At 46.6% G+C, this 21,758-nt stretch overlaps 2 protein-coding genes across 2 annotated transcripts in view; one reads left to right on the forward strand and one right to left on the reverse strand.

Annotated features, from left to right (window-relative positions):
- LOC142571700 (uncharacterized) overlaps positions 1 to 21,758 on the forward strand; it is a 216,433-nt gene that overhangs the window by 176,821 nt on the left and 17,854 nt on the right. The window lies entirely within an intron of this gene.
- On the reverse strand, positions 17,048 to 19,153 carry LOC142570310 (histone H2A-like). Its single transcript, XM_075678702.1, has 2 exons — positions 19,108 to 19,153; positions 17,048 to 17,460 (listed from the first exon to the last, which is right to left on the reverse strand). Exons 1-2 carry the CDS (start codon positions 19,151 to 19,153, stop codon positions 17,048 to 17,050), a joined length of 459 nt encoding a protein of 152 aa, XP_075534817.1.

Below are 21,758 nucleotides of genomic sequence, written 5' to 3' on the forward strand. Positions count from 1 at the left end.
GGATTCGAACTCCGGGCTCGCAGATTGTCAGTCGAAGATTCTCTCAGCCACTCCGCTCATGCTGCAGCCGGAAAGAAACAGAAAGGAAAAATACTCCGCCTGGACAATACTGTGATTGGCCTTTTTAATGATCGTCCAAAATGGTTAGCTGACACCATGTTCTGCAGCTTCTCCATAAGCGAGCGCCGATGTGAAATAATGTGAGCAAAGCCAGTGGCAAGGGTTGAAAGGCTGGGTAGGAACGATGAATAAGAAGAAAGCCGTGTCGTCAAGGATCATCATCATCATCATTATCATCACTACTGTTTCTTCTACACCAGGGAGCGCCACCTAAACAAACGAAGACGACTCGCACCAGGGTCATTGACTATACGCGTGCCGCATGAAACAGTGCAAGGTTTACTGTTCACAAACCGTACACTATAAAAAAGTTTACACCCTTTGAGTCGGTATCTTGCCACACAACGATAAACGTCATCTGTCTTGACCGCATTTCCTTTCTTTAACGCTGCGAGCCTGGTACTTCCCAGTAACGAACGGCATGCGCGTTATCAGCATGGCATAGCATTGCCGAGAGGAAAGTAGTGGGCGCGGCGTTTTCAAGAAAGGAAACGCAAGCAAGGCAGATGACGATTATTGCTGTGTGGTAGATATACAGCCCAAAGGGTGTACACTTTTTTTATAGTGTACCCGCCGCGGTGTAGCCCAGCGACAATGACGTAGCGCTGCTGAGGTCGTGGGTTTCTGTGAGGTCGATATGCAAATATGCTCGTCTGCTTCGATTTAAAAGCACCTCAAAGAACCCCAGGTGGTCAAAATAAATCCAGTATCTCCCACCATGGCGCATCTCATAATCAGGTCGTGGTTTTTACACGCAGAAATACGGGATTTCTTTTAATTATAATTTACTGCGCGTAGCGTCGTGCTATCGCGCCACTGCTCATTATAGGCAAAAATGAGCGCGTTTTCTTTTTCTTTTTTTGTGAGAACTGTTGTGAGTCTCATCCTTCTTTTTTTTTTTTGCAACATGCTTGCCACCTTGTTATGCAAGGGTAGTCACTTCGATCAAGTAAGCTCCAAAGTGGGGACATTGTTGCAATTCAGAGGATGACTTGCTGAGATTTGTTGGCAACGTAACTGCGCTCAGCACACCCGTTTGAGCCGTCGCTCAGTTCTTTCAGCTAAGAACTGTTAACATGCATACAACATTTCTCCTCGGCTGTGTCGCACATCACGGGTGGCCTTCTTTCTTTTCTTTTCTTTTTTTTTTTTGCCCTTTATCAAGCGCAGTCGAGCCTTAAAGTTCTAACTTATGCGTTAAGGCTATCAAGAAACTACCAAGTCTTACTTGACAAAGGTGCCATGTTTCTGTATACGACTCTTATTATACGTGCAACGTGCATAAATGTGCATGAGAAAGGCGCCCAGAAAATATCCTTATAATCAATTGTTATAGGCGCCGCGTGTTAGTGGCCACAAAAAAAGTGCAGAGTGTTCGTGCCATAAAAGGAAGCGGAAGTGACCGTCTCCATAGTCAGCGCAATAAAGAAGCGCGCTAAGGCATTTCGATGGCGTCCACTGACATTGATATACTGAAATTGGCTTGGACGACCGCCAAGGATAAGTCTGAATCCGAGGCCCGTTGTATTACTATTGCTTATGATGTTATATGCAACCTATCGCTATTACTATTGTTTATGTTGTATGTTGTTTGTGCAATGCGCTGTCTGATTTGTTTGTCACATCTTTACTAGCACTGAACAAACGAATCAGGCCACGCAAGGCAGCTGCTGCGATGGTACGCGTTTGTCATGCTCATATCTAGGTATGACGTTGCTCTAAAGCAACGGAGGAGGCCGAATGGGCTATAAACAACGCGGAGTGGTGTCCAGACTACACTACCGTCGTACATAACATACACCGAAACATTGCGACTGCATGGCCAACATCTGCGGACAATAGTGATGTGGTATTCAGTCATGGTCCATTCGACATTTTTATCAGTGTAGAACCACTTGCATTAGTTCCCATCGCTTTCTCCCTCAACTACTGCACATAAAAAGAACCGTCCTTGACTAAACTGCCCAAGACAACAATACTTTTCTACGTTTTAAAACGGACCACAGGAGGAAGAAGACAGTGGAGACAGCCTTGAATAAGCCTTCTACAATGGCGCGATTCTATTTCGACTTGCCTGTTGATCTGATAAGTGCGCTGCACATAAAGTGTCGTATTTTTACTGCACACTGCGTTCGCTTGGACAGTTCACTATTACACTCCCGCCTCATGAGTCAGCGTGTTTGATAATATTGTAGTCCTGCGCGTGGTGATTTAGTACGTTCTCACAAAAATAAGAGAGAAAAGAAAGAAAGGAGTAGAAGAAGGAAGCGAATACAGTCAAAGATAAATGGGATTGTACTTCCAGGGCCGAGTTACTACTTCATCGCATAAAAAAGACAACTTCAATGGCGTTTTCGAAGACGCGTTCTTCAAAAGAAAGTCCAGCCTGTATACCAATGCGCGTTCACGTTCTTTATTGCAATGATTACCGCAAATATCAGCTCTGTCAGCCAGCAGCCAGAAAAAGACGTGCTGCTAATCTTGCATTTTTCCTACCGGGTCCTATACCGGAAGGAAGTTCAAATTATTATTGAAAAAAATAATGGAAGAGTTGATGCCAAATGTGCCACAAATACATGCGAACCGTTCTTCCAGCGTTTTAGCCTCATGAAAAAGCCGCCCTCAACTGTGTGTGTGCGTGTAAGAAGACGCAAAAGAATTCAAGCCCCCGGGAATCGCCTTGCGCCTTAAAACGTTTGAGCCGGTAATACGATAGGAAACGCTGGAAAACACGTGGAAGCATTTCGTGCATTTATACCTTTGTTTAAGCTTTACGCCTCTCCAAGCGGCTGATTCACCTCTCCGTCGTTTATCCGGTCCCTGCCTGCTGCAGTATACTTACCCAGTTCTCGTGCCAGAACTGTTCGTAAGAGCAGCTGCCAGCTACTTGTAACATCGGATGGCACTTCCGAATGAAAAGCTTTGTGAGTGCAACCCCTGGCCTTCTGCTGCCCCCGGTTGCGAGCTTCGTTTCCCACTACGCTGCCCCAATGAAGAAAATCGAAGTGATGTTACCTTATGTGTAGTCGCATTCGACATGACATTTATAGCGACGCCGCTGTCACCGTCGAAAGCTCGCGGGACATCAAATAGCATTTAAAAGCTTTCAACCTCCGACAGCGCCGCCCCGTTCTGCTCTAAGCTAAACAAGAAAAGCGTGCCGAGGAACTTAAACATATTTTCTCAACTTAAAGAGCAGCTAGAAACAAGCATCCTGTTAATTACAACGGTTTTGACATGTGGAGTCCCGGCAACCTGTGCCCTTTGCCGTATATTTTGCCGTCCGCGCAATCCCTGGAACCGACGTTCCTTACCTCTTCTCGGTGCGCTCACTGGAACGAGGACTTGCGCCAGGGCTAATGGCGCGCGACCCAGTGATGTGCCTTTCTTCGTGGTCTTTGCATATTTCGTATAGTTCTTTACTCTCTCTTCGTGCGCTGCGAAGCTCCCGTTGACACTGCTGCTTAAAGCCCTCAATAAATCCTCCTCCCTTTTCCTCACAGTCCTGACGACAGGTAATCGTTATTAGCGGTAAATAGAAGCATCTGGTCCATCGCTTCATACGCTCGCACAGGGCACGTCAGAAAGGTGGGCGTGTGCTGTCTGCCTAAGAGCGGAAACGTGTGTTCTCGCTTCCCCCCTCACTCGCTGTTTTAGTTTTCTTACGTCACACTTCCATCTCACTAGCTTCCTCTCTCTCTCTCCCTAAGAAACCCGTATAATCATTCCGTCCTGTCACCAATTTTTACGCTGTATATTGGGTAAGCCCCTGCGGAGCTACTGAAATGAATGACGCTTTATTTTCCGTATGAGCAGATGCAGGTGCGTAGTTTACTTTTTTCCTTTGTTTTCAACAACATTGAAGAGTTGCTATCCGACACGGCCGCATTCTCGCTCTATCATCGCTTTTCGTGAGTGATACTTTTGAAGGCAGTCGAAAAATTAGAGTAGCAACTAAAATCAATGTGATGCACGAAAGCAGTGTGTTTTCTACATACGACGCTCCGCCCAGTCGGTGCAACGGTGACGCGAGCGCTGCGATTACAAGAGAGTTCCGCACGTGTCGTAGGAGTCAATCATGCTTGACTAAATGCCATATACGGTAGGTGTTATAACGAATTTACTTGTAGTCAAATGACGATGTCCTGATTATTAAGGCGAAAGCCTTAAGGGGCTCATACCCCCGATGGCCTTGAAAAAGAAAAAAAAACAGGAAACGCGTCGTCCGGTCCAATGGTAAAAAAAATATTACCCCTAAGCAAGCAAGAAATGCAATGGATTTTCCCTCTCGCAATGCAGAGGCTACAGGCACTCAGCAAAGTGAAGCGTAGAGGACGTACATATATTGTAATCACACATACAACGTACAGAAACGCGGCGTCTAGTCGGGTGGTCTAAAAAAAAAAGCACGTGACTTTCTCAATGGCTCATATCCCGTAAGGCTGAGGCGAGGTGTCTACCGACCGGGAAAACCAGAAAAACCGGAAATTCTCAGGGGCTTTGAATAGTCTGGAAATGCTCAGGAAGAACTCGGGGAATTTGTGCTTCTATCAGTGAAAATTAGCTGTCATTTTATAGAAAGGGAACGAGTTAACCTAATGCTGGCTCGAGTAAAAGAAAGGAATCGTAACGAGTTGTCTTTTACGCCGTGTCGTCGGTTGGAGGAGTTGCCAGTGTAGAGTCAACGACTGATTTCCCGGACGCCCGATTTTTGGGATATGCCCAATAATGCGTACGGCTTCGCGGCACCACCAGATACCCCATAGAGTCAATGTGTAAAAACGTCTGAAATTTAGGACGCAAGAACCCTTCGCCGTCCGACTTTCCGGACTTTTTGCCGTGACCGCAAGTCCGAAACGGCAATAATCAAAGGCACCGCCGCCGCCGTTTTGATTATCTCGGCGCTCTCGTACGCAGATCCGTTGGCAGCCGTATCCACCATCGCGGCAACGCGAGGCCTAGCTGCTTCGCCGTTCTTGCCGTTCGGTGAGGTGTTTTTCATTGAAATAATTCGGCGCTGTCAGCAATGGCACCGACTCCGCCTTTGTGGTGCTCGCGATTGGCTTCGAAGCTTACAAAGCACGGCGCGTTGCATTATACCGGTTTTCGAAAAGCAGCTTCGCCTCAGTGCACGTATGTTACGCGGCGAAGCACACGTAAAGTATTGCGCTGAAGTTTAACAAACGTGGTAAGGAGCAATTGTCATGGGACGCAGTACGTAATCCCTAATTACACACACGTGCACCCGCCGTCTCCTGTCACAGTACGAGCACCGATATGTCTATTAAGTGTACTGGCAGGCCTTCACAGCTTTTTCGTGCGTCCCTGTGGCCATTTGAGCCCGTAAGGGCAGTAAAATACGTGCATTCATTTTTTCGGACTGCCCGATTTTTCGGAAGTTTTCGCGGCCTCTAGAGAGTCCGAAAAATCGGACGTTGACTGTATAATTGACCAAAAGGATGCTTCAGATGGTCTGTGGAGCGAACGCATGGCGGTACGAGAATGAGAACAGAAAGGACCATCGCATCGAGGAGTAATCGGGAAAGGAACTGTGCCGCCTCTTCTTTGAAGGAGCTTGAGCTCAAAACGCAAAGTGTTGGCTGACGCCGAGATGCAGGTGACCCTCTATTCGATGCAAAATAAACTCTAAAGCAGTGAAACGCAACACTGAGGCATTGTGCGCGGGCTGAGAGTATATAAGGACAGTTGAGGGTGGCTTTCCAGCTGGTGAGATAATCTCAATTGCGACCAAGTTTGGGCCTAATACCAATGAGCTTGCTATCAGTTGATAGAAATAGCTCATTTTCGAAAATATTTGCTTGTGTATGCATCTCTTTTTATGCGTATTTGGAAATGTTCGACTCGATTTGCAATGGGCTTTACCATATTTTTTGTCGAAGATATTTTATTTCCTGTGCATTTTACTAGCGCATCCCTTCAGTTTTCTATGTTGAATAAAATGAACACTACTGCTTACTATTGAAACTGGATTAAGCCGTTTCTTTTTTTAAATTTTTAACATGCATACTAGAAAGTGACAGCATCGGGCGACATGGTGTCAGTCGTCTTGGCATAAAACAAAGTTCTGTGTCGCTCAGGGAATATTGCAAAGGCACTCAGGGAAAACTTGGAAAACTCAGGGGACGAAAATGTCAACTTGGTAGACACCCCGCTGGGGCTACAAGCGCTCAGCAAAGTGAGACGAACAATGCATACAATCATTGAAATCACCCATATAGCACTCAGAACTGCATACGTCTCAATTCCCTGATGAGAGGATGCAAGGTAAAGTCGAAGAAAAACGTCGTTGGCGCGAGTCGGAACCCGCTGTACGAGCGCGCGAAGCCGCAAATAAGCGTCGAAAACGAGCCGAAGGAGCCGAACTGCGATAGCAGCAACACGACGATGCGAGACGGCGCATTGCCAAGTGTGCAGCAGGCTTTCGCCTTCACGTGTTACAGCAGTGTAATATGCTGCCAAACTTTCCTACGAATACTCTTGGTCGAAGCGTGAAGACGGCTCTTTCTGTTGCTAATAGAACAAACTGTCACCGACGTCCCTTAAGCGTGCTTTCAATAATCGTATCGCTTTAGCTACCGATTCATACACGTGGCTTAGGGACCTCATACTTCTGTCTACGATAGTGACACGCCCATGGTCTTAACTCACAGGAGGATCAGGCGGAACAATTGCCGGCTATTTATGCCAGGCTAACTCCGCCAGCTGCAACGTCACCACCAAAACAAACAGGTTGCCGGACAAGTGTGATTACGGGATATAGTGGGATTGCGCTCCGTTGTGATTACGGTCCGCACGCATAATTTATAACAGCGTAAAATTTTGGAACAAAAAGAAAATAGAATCTGCAGAAACAACGAATTCTAGAAGCCGCTTTCATAAACTGGATGCACAAAGCCTGACAGTACACGACGGATTGTGGAAGCAGCCTAAGCGACAACTTTTCGCTTACTCATTCAAGACAAGACGGTGCAAACGCGCCTTTATAGAAAAAACCTTGTTATTATTTATTAGATCTTTCATGGAGCGCTATGGAACAGACAGCTGTTTAGATAGTGCCATAGTGTGTGCACCCACTCACAAATCTGCCACCAGGTGGGAGAAAGACAAAAAAAATTAAGAAAAAGCATCACCTAGAAACTCACGAGGCACGGAGATGACATTAGGCGGCAAAGTTCGAAGACCTCCGGGAAAGGCGAAACCTAGATGATGTTTTCAACGAAGCGAGATTCTCGTTCGCTTAACGAGCATTACACGCTGGCATATCCAGGGTGTTTCAGCAAACTTTAGCCAGAGTTTAAAAATATGCCGATGCACTCTAAGACGACGCGATCAAGTGAATGTTGCTTACTTTTGTATGTAGTGTGTTACGCTACCTTTTTGTATTTTGCTTAATTCGATAATTAGTCAAGATTAATTAACCAACTTCTGAAGCAATGAAGTTAGGTAAAAAAGTGGAATGAGAAAGTTGTAGAGCGCTTTGCAAAACGTCCGATTCGACAGTTTCTAACTTTATATCTATTAAGTATTACTGTTTTTTTTTTTCTCATTTTACTGCGGATGCCCGCGAAATAAAAAAATATACGACGTGACATAACCGCTTGCGCACCGTGACTGCAGCGCTCCCAAAGTGTCCGCGTACAAACTTACATAGCATCTAGCAGGGCGTGCTGCCGCTTAAAAGGTGACAGGGAAGTGACGAAGGCGTTGGCTGTGCGATTTACGCCAGCGATGTGCTTCTCTCGTGGCGGTGCATGATAGCAATAAGCAGACGCAGCGGCAGCACACCCGGCTAAATTTTATGTTCGTTTGTGTGCGGAAGACTTGTGAGCAGTGCAATCACGACGCGCAAGCAGGCATGTCACGTGGTGCTTATTTTCTTTCGCGGGCATCCTCAGTAAGCTTAAAAAACACTAATGCTTAATAGATAGAAAGACAGAAACTGTTTCTTTGGACGTTTTACAAACCTCACTACAACTTTTTAATTAGAGTTTCTTTCCTAGCTTCGGTGCTTCAGAAGTTGGTTAATTATTCTTGACTCATTATCTTATTAAGCAAGATACAGAAAATAGCTTAACGCACTACATACAAAAGTAAGCAACATACATTTGGTTGAGTCGCTTTAGATTGCATCGGCATATCTTTAAACTCTGGTTAAAGTTCGCTGAAACACCCTGTATAATGCTACTGCGATGTCTTCGCTGGAAAAAAGAAGAACAAGAACGAAAAGTCATCAGCACATATCGCTTTACCAAATCGGCTGTGGGGCCTCAAGAGAATCAGAAACTGCTTCTCATGACTGTTAGCGCGAGCAGGCTGAGGATATAAACTTCCTTTTCACTTTCTCCTGCTACTAAACCTGCTTTTTTTCGTATGTGCGTTTAGCTATACGTACATCCCGCCTCAGACATGCAAGTTCTGCGACGGATTCACGCACGCTACACTTATTGCGTGCATTCGCAGCTGCTGTATACCAGTCAACGCTTAAATTGCCCGTTAATATATGTCGATGTTGAAATAACGTGAACTGCACTTTTGCGGCTCGTTCGACTAAAAGCTTAGCAGGCTACTAACCCGCGGTCGTGCGCAAAATACGAAGATGCAAACTTCGTGATTAGCACATTCTTTCTGACGTTTTCGACTGCCTTAGTCTGATTCTCGTGGCGCTCGATGTTTAATTTTTTGAAGTTTTTAAATAATTGGCTGTACCTCTAGCACACCATTCTCGATTGGGGTGCGTTATCAAACAGAATAAAAGAAAGAAAAGTAAGTCGGCAAGCGTAGTGGCCGATTTAACATCAAGCAGTTGCGTGTCCTTCATCTTACTTCGTTGCGTGCTCGTCACCTTACAGTTAATCTCACTTCACATATTTAAGATGTGCGCCTTGAGGGATTTCCTTTTTCTTTAAAAGGTTTCTTTATTCAAGCAGTAATGTTTCAGCTTCTGTGCAGGCTTACGTCGAAAGCAAGGAACCGGGAAAATGGGGAATATTTGTCACTTATAGCAGTCAAAATTAACTACCTCACTTTCTTTTCTTTCGTCTGGTATATAGTCGAGTGGACGAGGAACAGAACTAGCTCTGTCCAGGAAAAAGCACGTGAGTAACGCGCTAAGACAAAGACACTATAACGAAAGCATATTAGCGAAGTAGCGTAAAGGCGATGTTCTTAAACCAATAAAATAGCTCGAACCGTGTAACGAGCAAGATTAGGTACAGTCGGGCCATGTGGGTCAATATTTTGCCAGCGCGCGACGTGAAGCCGACACCGAGCTCGACAAACAGGTGCACGCCTTCGTGGAGCTTCACAGAATCAGCTGAACGTTGATCACGTTTTCACATCGCGCCTATAAGCGTCTTTCGTTTTTTTTTTTGCTTTCTGAGCACACGGGCACCTCCTCTATGTTATTTCTTATTTATTTCTTTTTCGTCGTGCTCAACGTTGAATTAGAATACGCTACTGGCCACAAAAACGAGGACAGACTAGGCCAGCGGACACACACACACACACACACACACACACACATATATATATATATATATATATATATATATATATATATATATATATATATATATATATATATATATATATATATATATATATATATATATATATATATATATATATATATACGCTCGGACTTACACGAAAAAATTACGACAACTGGACAAACTGATCGCAAGAAGGAAATTGAGGCAAAACAATTCACTTGCGGGATTTAACTTACGAAGATTAAACAATCACAACGAACGCCAGTCACTGCGCGTAAAATCGGCCCTGATATTAGCAGCACCCACGCCCGTTGCTCAACTCCTTTATTGCAGCGAAAGCTGTTCTTTGAAGGCGATTAATTAGTCTCGGTCCAAGTATTGTTCCAAGTGACAATGGACGGTTGCACAGCGCCCTAGGTTTGTAGCGCAGCTGTCGCCTTTGGTGAGCAGCAGGGAGGGGACATTCTAGCAACACGTGGACTATACTTTCACCCACCGTACCGCTTGCACGACGAGCTTTAAAAGGAATGTGGGTGTTGCATAAAACACGGATATAAGAGCGCTTAGGCAGTGTCTCTACAATTCGCGGCATCTTCACATATACTCCGAATTTCAGCGCAGTGTGTTGTATCTACGCGTAGGACGAACTATAGCAGATATAGGACGTCGCATAATATGCTTCGTTAGGCTCTTTTGGCCGGCGGTCATCAAGGGTGCGCCTCCTGCACGGCCATACCAGAGGTAGCAATTTAGTAATACAAATTTTAGCACGCGTAGGGGACATTAGGGACGCGATGAGCTCAATTTGGCGTACATATTAGCTGAACGTAACTCGTACTTTATTTAACGACTGCGTGACACGTGAAGCGAATTATGAGAAATGAAGCCGGCCGACGCTCGAGGCATGATCCTTAAGCGAGGGTCATCGGACCAGCCCCACTTGCGATTTATTCATACCTCAAAAAGAAAATTTTCGACGTTCCAAGCGTTAGTGTTCCGAAAAGCACGAACTCTCCTTCAAATTTTTATTCCCCCTTTCTTTCACCTTTCCTAGGAGCTAGCGGTAAAATCGCTTCCGCTGCGAAGGCCGTGCTAATAAATATTTTTTTACGACTTGTGATTTCTTTCACAATCCCATTGCTTACCTTAATTTTAGGCAGCTGCGAAAATCTGCACCTGTCGTGTGCGCACGGCGTCTGGTATAGAGAGGCTTCCTCTTCGCGTATTTCAATGCTTTCGGTAACATTCTCTTCACGAATCGTTTTCTACAATTTTTCCCCTTTTTTTTCTTTTTCTCACCCGTTGTATCCTTTACTGTTGCACTGGCCGCAACATCGTTCGCTAGTAAGGGTGGTCTGAATAGTGACCCTCTCCGTCTGCTAATTAAATAAACTGCACATGGGGGCTTTCATTCGCCTTTTGCTTCTACCGAGCGGACAGAGAGAAACGAAGAACGTTTCTCCGATATGGTGTGCCGTGAAACGAGCCATTTGTGATCGACAAACACTCCGAGAAGCTTCGCCGCTTCAGAATGAGGCTCGTTTATTCGCAGATATACGCACCGGGATTTCTAGCGCAATAAACCGGCTGAGCATTCGAGATGAGGCGAGTATAAGAACCGTTAAGACGAGAAAATGAGGCAGTACCGTTATTTCATGCCGATAAGAACATTTATAATGTTCGCTTTTACTTTTTTTATCAATCATTTGAGCCGCTCTTTATGCGCCTTGTTCGTGTCAAATATGAACGACCAAAAGGAATTCATAGTTCGCGAAGCTTTCATTGCCTGCTGCTAGCTTGACTGTAGGTTCAGTCACCTAGACTTGGCAGCTTTTTGCAGCTTAGCAACAATTTTTTATCCTTTTCCTTTTTCTTTTTTTTTCTGCATTTAGAAGTGCATGTGTGTCTCACATGCTTAACACTATATGAAATTATTGCACAGAGCAGCGAGCTCCAAAACCTAGACTGATAGAATCCGAGGTTAAAAACTGCGTAATAATGCTTACTACCTGGCGTGCGCCCAGATATATATGACAGGGCAGTTTGGCAGTTTATTTAGTGCAGTTTCACGTCGTATGCCGCCGCCACCATTTCGCTTACTTGCAGCAAGATTAAGTCGTATGCCTCATAAGGATAATGATGTTAGTCATCAGACAAACCAATTGTCGTTAAGGGTGCAAAAGAATTTACTGTGGCGTTCACAGTTCAGCTGCTGCTCGTGTTCGTCTTAGCTTTTTTTCTCCGTTCTTCTTTTTAAACAAATTCCGAGTTAAAGTTGAAATTCGGAAGCTTCAGATTTCATCTCTATCGCTCGTGCTATGATGAACCCCAACGTGAATGTGAATAGTGTCATTCGCGTGCAAGAGCGCAGGATTTAGAACTGAGCGCAAATTATTTCGAAATATAAGATGTGGAAGTATTTACGAATTATTGTTTATAATTCGCGGATGATCTAGATACGGAGCAGTGTGACCACCTGCCGTTGTTACAAATGACTGTACCGTTATTGCGTCACTCGTGCGTCAAAAACAGTTTACTAATCAGTGCAACACAAGTGTTCACAGGACTTCACTCCCCGGTGCTAAATACCTTTCGGTGTTTTATTTTATTTCACGCTTACTGTTGGACAAAATATAGTTTTTATAAGGCGGACGTAACATGACACAAAACAATAAAATAAAAACCCACAGCATTCAGAGGTCGTATCGATATGTGGCAGACTGGGCTCGCCTATATTATTCCATTCTGCAATCCTGCCAGGAATGAAAGTTAACTTTTCGTTGTCCTAACAAGAAAAACGAAACGTGTTATTCGATTCGGCGGCGTGCAGTTTGTGCACAGTCGCAAAAGCACAGCGAAGAGGGCTGGAACAACTTAACGAGTAATCGTAATTTTTTTTTTTTTTGATGCCTCTGCCGTAGTTCTTTCGCACCAAAAAAAAAATAATAAAGAGGCAAAGAGAGAGAAGAAGGAAAAAGAAGAGTGGTTGTAAGAATGCACAACAGTCGAAGCTCAGTGGATGTTTTTCACTACACGCCTGTATTTTTAATTAAACGTCGTTTACGCAGGAGTTGGTAAACCGAGGCTTCGCGCAGTTGTCGAGACTTGGTGCACGGAATAGCAGTCGATGCTTGGTTGAAGGAGCAACCAGCTGCAGCAAGCGTTCTTATCACATCGAATTCGGGCTTTAACAGGTCTTTATTCCTTTTTCTCTGTTGCCTCTCTCATTTCACATCCATCACAAACTACGCAGCTCCGTTCGTCTTTGCATGCAGTAGAATCCGTGTAGTGGTTGAGCGACATCGCTTCTACAGAAATTAATATTAACTAGCAGAAGTTGTAACGTCCCGAAACTGCACAAGAAAACCACGTTGTGGAGGGCTTCGGATTAATTTTGACCACCTGGGTTTAATTAACATGCAAACAAAGCGCGGCGCACGGAAATTTTCTTCTTTTTCTTTTGCTTTCTTTTTTCTTACTTTTTCATTTCCACTCCGTCTACACCGGCATGCGGCAGCCGCGGCCGGGACCGAATCCGCGACCTCACGCGCAACAGGCTGACGCCAGCTACACCGCGGCGAGTCATTACTTTAGAAGAAAAAAAAAAGTGCAACGCCACGACGACGGTGGAAAGCTTGACGACACAGTGCTGGCAGGTCAGCCAAGGTAATTACTCGTAGTTTTGCAGCACTCATCGACGCCGCAACGCGGCAACACTACCTGGGTCGTGTTGAACGCGGGGACGCAAGGTCGGCGCCTTCAGCCGGCGCCTTGGTTCCGGTTGTGAAAGGCGACGACAAAAAAATAATAATAATAATAACGACGGGCAGCGCACGCTCGATTCCCAAACACGGCACGCGCAATTCGGTTTTAGAAGCCTGTTAAGAGTCCTGTTGGTCGGGCACGCCGAGGCACACCCTCGTTTCCCTACACTTCTACGCCCTTCTGACGTTCCATACACAGTTTAATTTTAAAAGAAAGAAAGCAAACGATCCTCTTTCTGACTTTCTTTTTTCTGATTTTCTTCAATTTCACCAGCCCCAGCTGCTTCGAAATTCGAGAACCCCGAACGCGCTTGGGCGCAAGAAACTAAGTAAATGTGTACCTGCTTGCGTGTGCAATGACGCCTACAAATTCTGAAGGATCGGTCAAGAATCGGGTAGCACGAAATAAAAAATTCATGAAACAGAACACAAATCAAGCAGAAGAAGCAAGAGCATGCGCGATAGATGTAAAAAGTGAAATAGCGGGTACATTATTGTGCAAGGGCATTAAAACACAAATTGGGAATAGGCAGGTTAGGATGAAGAGAAGCAGGGATAGAAGAGTATAAATAAAATAAAATGAAGGAATAAATCAAAACATTAAAGAAAATCAGGCATGTGTAGGATATGCATGGCTGTTCCTCCTCCTCCGTAGTCAGCGTCTGCTTCATTCTTTCTCTTCCTTTTGCTTTTGCCTCTTAACCCACAGTCGTAGGTTAAGCGTGCGTCCAACAATAAAACACGTTCTTTTCATTCCACTCAGCTTCTCTTGGAACCGCTGTAACAGCTCTACCTTCAGTTCATCGTATGCCACGCCATCAATTACACACAAGTGTAATCTTATTTCTACAACGACAGATAGGACCCAATAACGTTGTTTGTTCATAACGATAAAATCCTTTCCTTTCAATAACAGCGTTAAGCCTCCGTTGGTAAGGTAATTAATAGAGAGAGAGGGGGGGGGAAAGCTTACGGCGTTAAATTAACTTGTCTTGGCAATAAATTTGGTCGCTAATACCCTCCAACAACGAAATTCTTCGGGCTGTCAGAATGAGTATATTATTTTCGCAACAATGGTAGTGTTTTCTTTCATTTTCTTTTTTTTTTATTCGCAAGTAATTTAGAAATCAATTCAAAAACATTACATGAAGATTAAGTTGCAATGGGCGCACAAAGACCGTAAAATGCCAGACAGGAGGAGCAATAAACTTTATTTTAGCACAGCAGATTTGAGACCTAGGCATCTGTACCTAGGTGATGGCCTCGAGCCCTTGAGCCCTGGCGGCATCTTCGGCCTGCTGGATTGCCTTAAGCTGGTTTTCCGGTGCACAGCTGAGCAACGCGGTCTCCCACTGCTCTCTGGTCTTGTGTATCTTATTCTGTGTGGATGTCGGAGGACAAGCCCAAACCATCGATTGTAGGTCCGCCCTTTCTTGACAGAATCTAAATCTATCTGTGTAAAGCTACGGGTAGTAGCGGTGGTAGGCCACCGGGTTCGGATATATATCTGTTTGTAAGAGGCGCCATGCCGTCTTATTATCTGAACTGTTGGTCCACATTATTCCGGAGTACCCCACTAAACCCCATAATCAAAGCGTGTTTTTGGCACATAAAACTTTATAATTTTTAAACACTTCTTAAAAAATAAAAGAGAAAAGAAAAACGAATTGTGAGATATTAAGAAGAGCTAAATCACGTTACTCAGGCTTTTAATGGATTCATCTGTTCTTCGCTTCAATGTACTAAATTGTACCAATGTTCTCAGTTCCCCACGCTTTTACAACCATCTACATTTTTACATTTGGTCAAGTTAAAAGATTAAGAATTGCTCTGACTTGCGGCCAGCAAACTACGTGTTCAAAAGTTGAGAGTCCACCAATAGAGTTCACTAGACGCCTTACTCCACCAACGCGATTAACTGCAATCTACTTGACGTGTCTATTTTTTGTTTTGTCTTTTTCTTTTCCTCATTTTTTGTACGGCGGAGTGTACGAAATGACAAACGATTTTTCGCGCCCCCAGGACACCGCCCCCAGTGGACACCGGGGCATTAACGTAATGCCCTCGGTAGGCCTGGACGACCGCACGATGCGGAGAAGATGAATTGTTTACGTCGTGTTCATGACGCTGATCACTGGTTGGAGATGAGCCCCACACAAGGGCCCGCGCACTTGGCGCGCTCGCACTAATGTACGACTGGGAGGAGAACACGCTTTCTGCTTCCCACCCCACCCTCCTTTCCTCTTCGTCGCTGCTTGTGTGTTTCGAGGGCAGGCGCACGCGCATGCGCACTCGACGGTGTTTGGTTACGTTCAGCGGCGAGAAAGAGAGGCAGTTGTTGAGATGCAAGAAACTGTGCCCCGTATTCACAAGGATGCTGCTAGGTGAGAGAGAGAGAGAGAGAGAGTTAACCAGAGGGGAACATCCGATTTGCTTCCCTACGCTGGGGAGAAAGAGGATGGGAGGTGAAGTGATGTGAAAGTAGAGAGATATAGGAATGAAGGGAGAACAGATACACAATCACAGTAGGCCATTGTCACCACATATTGTATCACCGCACATCACAGTAGTACTTGTGGTAATATGTTGTTACAGAAGGATGAACGAAGAGAGGAAGAAGATTGCGAGACGCTGGCCACTGCGGGTTGTTGGTGGTCAGCCATCTTAACTACTCAGACTTATTTTGTATATATATTGTAAATATGATCTTCTATAATCCCAACATTCTCGCAACATATTGCTGGAGGTGCGGGGTATAGAGGCAATAGCCGCATGTCCAAGTCTGTTGTCCTTAAAAACTGAAACGGTGCCCTCGTCGCCCTTCGCTGTGATGGCTTGTGATGTCTGCATTCTAAAATGATTTCCTCTGTTAAAGGACTTGGGTCAAAGCGTACCGTCACAATTACCAGCGATTGTCTCTACAAATTATAGCAGGGACAGTTACAGAAAAGGTGCTAAAGAATCGTTAGTAAGGGCATATACCAGCGTACTGTGTTGGTCGTATCATTAGCAAAGCCCAGTGGCAGAGAGATATTACGAACGAATATCTTTGTAAATTTGGTCCTCTGTTCCGCATGCCTTATTCCTCCTTCCTTTTGCCCTTTTCCTGCAGGACAGAGTACCTGTCCGAAGGAATGTAGTTCGTTGCATTCTGCATCATTAAAAAATGATCTCTCTCTCTCTCTCTCTTTGCTGTTGTATGTACACCTTAAAGAAATCGATGTTAAGTGGCATTTTGTAAGTATTGACACGTGTACTTGCATATTTCTGTCGGGCGACCGCGTTTCGCCGCCTGGCGGATGTTATCGCGCCGCGCGGGACGCGCCTGCGTGTGTCGGAGGTATCTCGGGTGTTGTCAGTGGTTCCATCTGCTGTCTGTTTTTACCGTACCTTGTGTTATCTGATTTTATCGCGTGACGCGAATGGGGTAGAACTTTGCGTAAGGCACACGGGTCCCAGCGATTACTCTGCAACATCCGACGACTGATGTATAAAAGCCGACGCGCTTGACCCGCTTATCATATTTCGACGACCGCCGAGTATGTTCGCCGCTGTCGCCGTTCTTTGAGCGTAGCCTGGTTTTTTTTTATGTAGTATAACTAATTTATTTTAATTGACGGTACCGTTTGACGTCGAGTGTGACGAGACCCGTCAGTAAGTCTGGCTTCCACCGCCCGCATCGGCCCCTTTGTGGCCATTCTGCTGCAGCTGTGTTCCGCCGGACTTCTTCGGGAACAGCTCCTGTTGAATGTTGGGCAGCACGCCGCCCTCGGATATAGTGACGCCCGACAGCAACTTGCTGGGCTCCTCGTCGTTACGCACGGCCAGCTGCAAATGATGGGGCGTGATGCGTGTCTTGTTTTTGTCGCGAGCCGCGTTCCCCGCAAGCTCGAGCACTTCAGCCATCAGGTACTCCAACACTGCCGCCATGTAGACCGGGGCGCCCGCGCCTATGCGATCTGCGTAGTTGCTCGTGCTCATCAGGTGGTGTATGCGACCCACCGGGACGTGAAGTCCAGCCCGCGACGATCGAGGCTTCCCCTTCGTGATCTTGAACGCCTTGCCTGCTGGTGCCCGGCCGGACGTAGTGCACCGCACGGCTAGAAACGAACTGCCCGGGCATGTGTGCCTACTGTAGGCGCTTTGTCAAGGACTTTTCAGGCATCCCGAAGCCGCTAACACATCTAACCAAATGTGATGTCGAGTTCAAGTGCATGGAAACGCCACAGGCCGACGCATTACAAGAACTCGAACGACGCATGCAGTTGCCGCCGGTACTTGCACACTTCGGCGAGGACGCCGACATCCACACTGGTGCCAGTAGCCTGGGCATCGGTCCCGTGCTAGTCGACAGGAAAGACTGACTTGAACGGGTGATGTCTTATGCTAGCCGGTCGCTGTCAAAAGCGTAAGGCTATTATTCTACGACTGAAAAGAAATACCTCGCCGTCATTTTGGCTACAGCAAAATTCCGCCCTTACCTATATGGCAGGCCATTCAAAGTAGTCGGCGACCATCACGCGTTGTGTTGGCTAGCTAAATTAAACGACCCTTCAGAACGGCTGGCGCGGTGGAGCCTCAGACTGCAAGAATATGACGTCACGGTAATCTACAAGTCCGGAAGAAAACACTCTGACGCCGACTGCCTATCACGTGCCCCCATCAATCCCCCGCCGCAAGACAACGAGGATGACTACGCCTTCCTTGGTATAATAAGCGCGGAAGACTACACTAAAGAGCAACGAGCAGGTCCGGAGCTAAAAGGCCTCGTCAAGTATTTGGAAGGGAACACCGACGTTGTCCCTTGGGCATTTAAGCGCGGATTGTCTTCGTTCACGCTACAAGACAACCTGCTCGGGAAGAACTTCTCACCAGTCCGCGCTAACTACCTTCTTGTTGTTGCGTCCAGAGGCACTGTACGCCCTACACGACGATCCAACCGCTGGGCACCTCGGATTCTCCCGGACGCTGTCGAGGGTACAGGAAAGGTATTACTGGCCGCGTCTGACAGCCGACGTCGCCCGTTACGTCAATACAAGCCGAGACCACCAGCGACCCAAGACACCACCGACAAGGCCAGCAGGATTATTACAGCCGATCGAACCTCCTCGCCGACCATTTCAGCAGATCGGGATGGATTTGTTCGGACCGCTTCCGATGTCAACATCCGGGAATAAGTGGATCGTCGTGACGATGTACTATCTCACCCGATTCGCTGAAACTATGGCTCTACCGAATGGCAACGCAGCCGAAGTGGCGAATTTTTTAGTCGAGAACATCCTGCTGCGACATGGTGCCCCAGAAGTCCTCATCACCGACAGAGAAACGGCCTTTACAGCAGAGCTCACCCAAGCTATTCTGCAATACAGCCAGACAAGCCACAGGAGGACAACTGCCTACCATCCGCAAACGAATGGTCTCACGGAGCGCCTGAACAAGACCCTCGCCGACATGCTAGCAATGTACGTCGACGTCGAGCACAAGACGTGGGACGCGGTCCTGCCATATGTAACCTTGGCTTACAACACGGCGGTGCAAGAAACACAGATCGCGCCGTTCAAGTTGGTTTACGGCAGGAACCCGACGACGACGCTCGACGCCATGCTGCCGCACGTCACTGACGAAGGGCACGTTGACGTCGCTACCTATCTCCAGCCTGCCGAAGAAGCTCGTCAGCTCGCCCGCCTACGGATCAAGCACCAGCAGCGTACCGACAGCCGACACAACAATCTCCGACGGCGCTACGTCGAGTACCATCCCGGTGACCGTGTTTGGGTTTGGACCCCGATACGCCGACGAGGACTCCGTGAGAAACTATTCGTGACGCTATTTTGAACCCTACAAAGTCATCCGCCGTATTGGCGCACTCGACTGAGGTCGTGCCAGAGGGCATTTCGCATTCACAGCAGCGCCGCGCACGATCTGAAGTGGTCCACGTGGTGCTGAGCCCTTTTACGCACGCTCACGAACTTCCTTATTTTGTTGTTTCCCTGCTAGTGGTGTTTTTGTTTCTTACTTTCGTTTGTTTGCAGCATCGGGTCGATGCTTCTTAAGAGTGGGGTATTGACACGTGTACTTGTATATCTCTGTCGGGCGACCGCGTTACGCCTCCTGGCGGATGTTGTCGCGCAGCGCAGTTCGCGCATGTATATCTCGGAGGTTCCTCGTGTGTTGTCGGTGCTTCTGTCTGTTTTTACCGAACCTTGTGTAACCTGATTTCATCGCGTGACTCCAATGGTGTAGAACGTTGCGGAAGGCATGCGGTTCCGAGCGATTACTCTGGAACATTCAACGACTGATGTATAAAAGCCGACGCGCTTCACCCGCTCATCATATTTCGACGACCGCCGAGTGTGTTCGCCGCTGTCGCTGTTCTTTGGGCGTAGCCTGTGTTTTTGGGCACAGGTTCGCCAATAAAAGTTAGTTTCGTCTTTCACAGTATTGCTCTTGTGTCATTTACTGTCATTGCCACGTGACAATATTATATAACTGTTCGTTTGTGTCTGTTTTGACTTCACATGACATGTTCTCCAGTGCCCTTGCTATAATCTTTTCATCCTTCATTTGCTTTATTTCCCGTGACAGATCAACCCCTGTTGCGCACTGAGTGACTGTCATGTACGCTATGATAGCAAGCACAATTCGGCGGTGCCACCAAGAGTATTTATCAAACCACAGAAACAGCAAAAAGTTACAGCTTACGGAACAACAAATAACAATAATAATGCCCGAGCGTTAAGGAAGCCATGATAGCAGAATTGCATCATACTACAGCAAGCAATGCGAAAACAGGACAAAGATTAGAAGTACGTACGATCGACACATGCGCTTGGGTGCTATTTGCAGCGTTTTTCTCTCTTTCTATATGTTTCGCCATTGTGCAATAAACATTAACAAGAACACTGAAATTGAGCCCGTGTCATCCCTTTCTCTAAAAGTACCTGAATTTTCTCCATTTTCGCGCTGTTTGCCGTATTATGTCGTCATACAATCAAGAACAAACAACCCTTTTGTAGAATTTGGTCACTCACAGTACTCATTTGCTCGGGACATAGAGATTATATATCTTTATTGATCATTAACTATTATGAAGCATCCCTGAAGACACTTCCTTGCGCGTGTGTGCAGCCGGCTTTAATTCGTCCAATTGCAATTTTCAGCACGGTCAATGTTTATACGCTCACTGCAGGTCCTCAAAAGTGTTACGAAGTACAGCTGTCATTATCTGACGCCCCTAGACGTTACACAGGCGCACAGTTTTCAAGACGAGAGGCGTCACCCCAATGTGTACTAATAGACACCTGAACACCGTTAAATTAGCTACGTGAATTTTTGACAAAAACATTCTTTTTTTCCTTTTCGCTGCTTAACTCCCTGTTATGCATCCGCCCTCCTACCCACGTCTGGTCGCTCGTTTCAATGACCGCGAGATGGCGGAGTATATTAGCGTGAAGTATTGTAACTCTACCACTAGAGCTACCACGCTGTGCGCAGTTTCGGAGCAGCCGTAGCAGCGACGGCTGCGTTAACGGTTAGACGGTGACGCTGTGTTGAAATACCGTAACGCAAAATGGAGGAAGCGGCCTCGTACCGGCAACTGGATGGATATAATGGTCACGTCAAAATAGGAACAAGAAAACAAAATATGCAATTACAAGAAGAAAGAATAGGCAAACACATCGCCAACGGGTATCGGTGTCGGGTCGCGAGAAGCGGGAGGAAAACGCAAAGCTTTGAGATAAATCCCGACACCTCGCGCGAGGCCGCGTGGTGCAACAAACCAGTACGCGGCGACAGTGCAGGCAGCGAGGCAACTAGAAAAGGAAGGCGTGTCTGGTCGTTGCGATCCATGGCGCGCGAGCTATATCGACTTCCGCAGGAGAGCCGCTGGTGCGCGCGAGGAAAAGAATTCGACGCAGCCCCCTCTTTACCCGTCCGATGCTCGAGCAGTAGCAGCAGCAACAGGCCGAGTCGCAGCGAGCAGAATCACCGGCCGGCCTGGCCAGGCAGCCGCCATCGATTCGGCCTCCGGTCCGAAGGTCACGTGGTTCCCGACGGCCGTTGACGAGCCGATGGGATTGCACCTCGAGGGAAGTGCAGAGGAACGATGAGACAAAAAAAAAGGGGGGGGGGGGGGGGGAACGGGCGGAAGATGTAAGGCCGGCGGACTCGGTGATAAAGGTCAAAGTTCGTCTTTATGCACAACGCGGTGGAGACTATATAGTTTTTAGCTTCTCTATACTTCTTTTTACAGCCGTCCGCTACTGTACCTCTTATTTTTTGCTCTTTGTATTCGTTATCTGAGTCGCTATTTCATGTTGCGAAAGCCGGTGTAGACAAGACAGGTGTAGCTGCTCTTCAA

This window comes from Dermacentor variabilis, chromosome 2 (assembly GCF_050947875.1).
Source record: "Dermacentor variabilis isolate Ectoservices chromosome 2, ASM5094787v1, whole genome shotgun sequence".
In the NCBI taxonomy this organism is placed as follows: domain Eukaryota; kingdom Metazoa; phylum Arthropoda; class Arachnida; order Ixodida; family Ixodidae; genus Dermacentor; species Dermacentor variabilis.